Source organism: Microtus ochrogaster, linkage group LG8 (assembly GCF_000317375.1).
Source record: "Microtus ochrogaster isolate Prairie Vole_2 linkage group LG8, MicOch1.0, whole genome shotgun sequence".
Lineage (NCBI taxonomy): Eukaryota > Metazoa > Chordata > Mammalia > Rodentia > Cricetidae > Microtus > Microtus ochrogaster.
Genome location: NC_022033.1, coordinates 22,955,026 through 22,960,403, shown reverse-complemented (window position 1 = coordinate 22,960,403; position 5,378 = coordinate 22,955,026). Strand labels below are relative to the sequence as shown.

The 5,378-nt window shown below is 47.6% G+C and overlaps 1 protein-coding gene across 1 annotated transcript in view; it reads right to left on the bottom strand.

The window, feature by feature from the left end:
• Positions 1-5,378, bottom strand: part of Pigu (phosphatidylinositol glycan anchor biosynthesis class U) — a 90,446-nt gene that overhangs the window by 20,016 nt on the left and 65,052 nt on the right. The window contains exons 9-10 of the mRNA XM_005363085.2: positions 4,363-4,506; positions 2,447-2,571 (exon numbers count right to left, since the gene is read on the bottom strand). Of these exons, the coding sequence (XP_005363142.1) occupies positions 2,447-2,571; positions 4,363-4,506 (269 nt within the window). The remainder of the gene's footprint in view (positions 1-2,446; positions 2,572-4,362; positions 4,507-5,378) is intronic.

The following is a 5,378-nucleotide window of genomic DNA, read 5'->3' as shown; positions in this document are numbered from 1 at the left end:
ACCAGGCTGGCCTCGAACTCACAGAGATCCGCCTGCCTCTGCCTCCCGAGTGCTGGGATTAAAGGCGTGCGCCACCACCGCCCGGCTACATTACCTATATTTGACTAGGACAAAAGACTTCACAAAACCTGAATAGACAAAGTCTACTCAGAGGTCCCAAAGCCCAGAAGACATTCATAAGTGAGTATAATAACTCATAGATGACAAGCCCCAAACAGGTGCTCCAAACATGAGCAGTCCCTGTACAGGGCAAAACTGACAGCTACTACTCTGAACAGGAACTTCGGATAAGCTGTGTCTCTAAACTCCTTGCCCAACCAATCAGCAATAGCCTCTACTTAAGAGTCGATTAGATCATCCAGGTTTCTGGAAACTCCCTCCTCCTTCTCTGCCTTATCATCTCTGTGGGCATAAAACAATTTATTTCAAGTATTAAAAAATATATATTTATTTCAATGTCTCTGGTGTCTAAGTCTGAAGCTTTGATGGTGAGAATGTGCAGGGCAGCACTGGCTAATTATCACTGATGATAACTCATTATATTAATATGTTTCCATCCCAGACATAAATACCCATGAAAGATACTCTTTGAGAGAGAGAAAGAGGGGTCTCCTACGTAGCCTGGAATTCCCTTATATAGCTCTGGCTAAACTCAAACTTGCTATTCTCCTGCCTCAGCCTTTGAAGTGTTGGGGTTAAGGACCCACACCAGGATGCTCTCTTCAGCTGAGGGATGGAAAAGAAAAAGTCGGAGGCTCAGAAAGGCTGAAACAGCTGCCCGGGAAGTCGGGACACAGACTCAAGTTCTAGTCAGTCGACAGACCGAGTTCAGCATGTGAGATTGGTGCATAACACCTCTGAGAAGGGACCGAAATTCTGTGCAGGGTCGACAGGAGGCCAACAACATGCTTCAGAGAGGGAAAGACCCGTGTCTGAAGCCCTACCCTCCCACAGACCAAGGCATGCCCATATACTGATTGCCTCATGATTCATCCCTGGGCGATTCTCGCCTGTGAAACGAGGATGTCATGAGCGGATGATGCTGCCTCCTCTCAGCTCAGGCTGGTCACCACGCCACCAGGCCCAAGAGTCACACCTGGCCTGGGCTGGCCCTGCCCACTTAGCTGTTTACCTTTACACTGGGGCGTACACTTTCAGGTAGGTTTCCTGCCTGCAGCTGGTCAGTTTCACTTCCTGCTTGACACCCAGACAACCCCAAAACAACAACAAAACTAGCTTGCACTTGGAGTTCATTTCTGACACTTGGCTGTGTATCACAGCTCCCCTCCCTTTGGAAGACAGAGAACCGGTAGGGTAACTGGGATCTGCTTCCTTCAAGGACAGCCGTCAAAGCCCTTCCACAGGCATTTGCTGACAGTTTTGTGCCAGAATCCATGGCGGATGACAGAAACACAGAGGCAAAGAATATCAGCCCCGAGGGAGCCTCCAGACCCTGAAAAGAACTACCAAGGGAGGGGGGAGTAAGGGCCCAAAGGACAGAAAGACTGGAACACTTCTGAGGTGGGTAGAACTGAGAAGGGTCTTCGTATGAAGGAGGAAGACAGGTGTTCAAAACCTGAGGCTACAGCTGCACTTGGCCAGTAGGAAACTTGGCCATTGTCCAATAGGAAGTCTGGCCATATGTGGCGCCCTACATTTGAATTTAAATGAAAATGTTGGTTTCTGCTGGCACCACGACTCTGTAATCTCAGTATTCAGGAAGCTAAAACAGGATGACTGCTTCTAACCTGAGCACAGCCTAGGCTACACAGTGAGTTTCAGTCTAGCCAGGGCTACAGTCTAGGCTGTGTCTCAAACAACAAAGAACAAAATCTGTGCATGGAAGGGTACCCCTGGAATCCCAGATCTGAGGTAAAGGCAGGAGGATCAAGGTCATCTTCAGCTACACAGTGAGCTCAAGGCCAGTTTGAGTTATATGAGACCCTAATTCAGAAAGCTGGGAGTAGGAGAGAAAACAAAAAAAAATTAGTCTCTGTATATTAGTAGCCTCTCTATCGGAATACGCCTTGGACATGGTCATCATTACAGAAATCAAGGCGAGGTTCCCAGAGCTAGGCGTCAATCCTAGTCTTCCACAGCAGTCACAGAACCTTGAACAAGTGGCTCTGCCTTTCTGCACCTCAGTTTTCTCATCTGTGTAAAAGAGATTCTTACCTCAAAGCCTGAGGCAGAGACCAAATGAGCTAATGATTGACAATGGCCAGGTGCAGAGACAAGTGCTCTATAAATGGTAGTTATCTGTATTTTCATCACTCTCTCAGCACCAGGGGGCACAGGGGCACATGCACACAGACTGCCTCTCTTTCTCAGGGCTGCCAGCACAGCAGGCACCCAGTAAATGCTCATCAGCTCCCTCCTCCCAGCTGCTTTGCCCAAGAGTTAGATAAACTGGAAGGCACCCCATGAAGAGAGTCAAACTACTCACATCTGTAAAGATGGTTCCACACAGGGAAGAAAGCCATGTAGAGGGCCACATCTCCCACAGTTGGATAGGACTTGAAGATAGAGATGATGGCAATCTGGATGAACATGAAGAAGATGGGGTGCTCCCTGGAGCAGGGCAGGGAAGACAAACATGCAAAGAGATAAGCCAGGGACCAGTCCAACTCTTACAGACTCCTGACCCCATTCCACAAACCAAAAGTACTCCCCAGGGGAACTCAGGCAAAGGCTGCCTCACAAAGCATGGATGGCCAGGCCCCACTAGCAGAGCAGAAAAATGCAAAGATCAAGAAATTCCCAGAGGTGGCAAGAAAGACGAGACAAACACCAGCGAACCAGTTTACAGGAACACTGCCCATCAATAGCCACCTCTTATCTACCAGCTTTGGGCCTGGTCCCCAGGAACCAAAGCAAGAAAGCAAATTAAGTCAGCATTCCTTCTTAGCAGCCTAAATGACTGCTTATTAGAGAAATCAGGCAGTCTCTCCCAGCAAAGGCTCTTGGCAACAGGTCCCAAGATAGGTAGTGCCTGCTAGCTGATGGCTTGCTCACTGACAATTTGGTCAGAGCAATATGTACAACCTTAGTGTCCAGAAAGAGAACTGAAAGGTACATGCAGGGGCCAGGATTCATATTCTCTCTCTCTCTCTCTCTCTCTCTCTCTCTCTCTCTCTCTCTCTCTCTCTCTCTCTCTATTTTTGTTTATTTCGAGACAGGTTTCCTTTGTAGCTTTGGTGCCTGTCCTGGAACTAGCTCTTGTAGAGCAGGCTGGCCTCGAGCTCACAGAGATCCGACTGTCTCTGCTTCCCAAGTGCTGGGATTAAAGGTGTGTACCACCACCGCCCGGCTCTCTCTCTTTTTTTTTTTTAATATGGGGTCTCATGTAGCACAGGTTGGCCTTCAACTCACTACATAGTTGAGTCTAACCTTGACTTTTTCTTTTTTTTTTTTTTTTTATAGTTTTTTCGAGACAGGGTTTCTCTGTGGTTTTGGAGCCTGTCCTGGAACTAGCTCTTGTAGACCAGGCTGGTCTCGAACTCACAGAGATCCGCCTGCCTCTGCCTCCCGAGTGCTGGGATTACAGGCGTGCGCCACCACCGCCCGGCTAACCTTGACTTTTTCTTACTCACTTCCCTTTAGCTCTTGCTGTGCTCTCAGAGGGCCACCATAGAATGAGCCCAGTCCCCCCTCTCCTGACTGTGGCTGCAAGACCCGGGAAGCACCAAGGAGAGGAGGTGGTGTTATTAGGAGCTCTGTAGACATATAACTCCATCACTGACTTCATTTTCCTTACCTAGGAAGGACAGGAGACAGGAATCTCTTGATTCCTGATCCTCTTGCCTCTATTTTCTTAGGTGCTAGGATTACAGGCAGCTACCGTGACTGCCTCAGAGTGGAATTGTTGGGACCTTAAACTAGTAACAGCTGAAACTGATTTTAAATTAATGAACTGCCATGGCTCCCATTCCCTGAGCCCTTTTTTCTATAATGATTCTGTAAAAAGTTTTTCCTGCATCATCTCAGACGATCCTCACAGCACCACAGCCAGCCCTCTGGGTAGATTCCCGGGTCTTGCAGTGACAGTCAGGAGATGGGGGACTGGGCTCATTCTATGGTGGCCCTCTGAGAGCACAGCAACCAGACTCACTTTTTCCAAAGACATCCTCAGTACAACCTCTGCTCTACCCTGGAATGGTGATCAGACTAAATAGTAATGTGGCTGCAGACATCTCTAGGTGAGACCAGGGGAATCAGGACTCCAAAGCATCCTCCCTGCAATCTGTACTTGTGTGTGACTCTCAACTGCTGACCCTGGCTACTGGCACATGATCAAAAAAGCCAAAAGCCTGATGGCAGGTGGCACAAGTCTGAAGAATAGCTCAGGTCACATGAACTTACTTTAATTTGATGGCCAACGGGATGGTGTAGAAGAAGACATTGATCTGAAACACGCAGACAAAGAAGAGGCTGAAGTGCTCAAACATCTCTGCAAAGAAGTACCAGAAGAGACCAATGTTTGGGGTGAGATCCGGAACAGAGAGTCTGGAATAAGAAAACACAGGGAGAGAAAAGAGCAGAGTTACATGTGGCTGGCTTTGCCCTGCTGTTTCGAAGACTTTGGGGTCACTATTAGGTGACCAAGGATGGCATTCTTCTAAATGTCATAGTAGTGCAATACCCCATACAGATAATTTACAAAATACAGGGCCAAAGATGCAAAGAATAGAAGCCATATTACACACTAGCTAAGGACTGGGGACACAGCTGAGTTGGTAGGGTGCTCAAGACTGCATTAAGTCCAAATGTAAAAGTAAGAGGATGAAAAGCTTAAAATCATTCTTGGTTGAATATTGAGCTCAAGGTTAGAACAGGCTACATGAAGGAACAAAACAAAACCAAAAACAAGCAAAACAACCAAAAACCAGCTAAGCTAAAAGAATCTGAAATGAAGAAGCTATCCATCCTAGAAATCAAGAGAGCAGTCCTTTTCTACATCAGGCCAGTTCACAATCAGGAGCAACTCAGTATTACAAGAGGAAGGAGACTTAAATAAACAAAATCTATTTTGGGCATTCCAAAGACTTGCCCAGAGGAACAAGCTCTCGGAGCCTGCTCCTCCCAATTCGTGCTCCACAGCCTCACAGCAGGAGCCAGAAAACTGCGTGCCTAAGCCTGCACCTGAGTTTTCCAAGGGCTTCAGGAGCCTTCAGCAGGTGGTGAAAAATTTCCAGGGCTACAGAACTTGCTTGAAAAATTTCAGTTTATTTAGGAAACTTTTGTCTAGTTAAATCATTTAAGAATTGGCTGCAGCCGGGGGATGGTGGCGCACACCTTTAATCCCAGCACTAGGGAGGCAGAGGCAGGCGGATCTCTGTGAGTTCGAGACCAGCCTGGTCTACAGAGCTAGTTCCAGG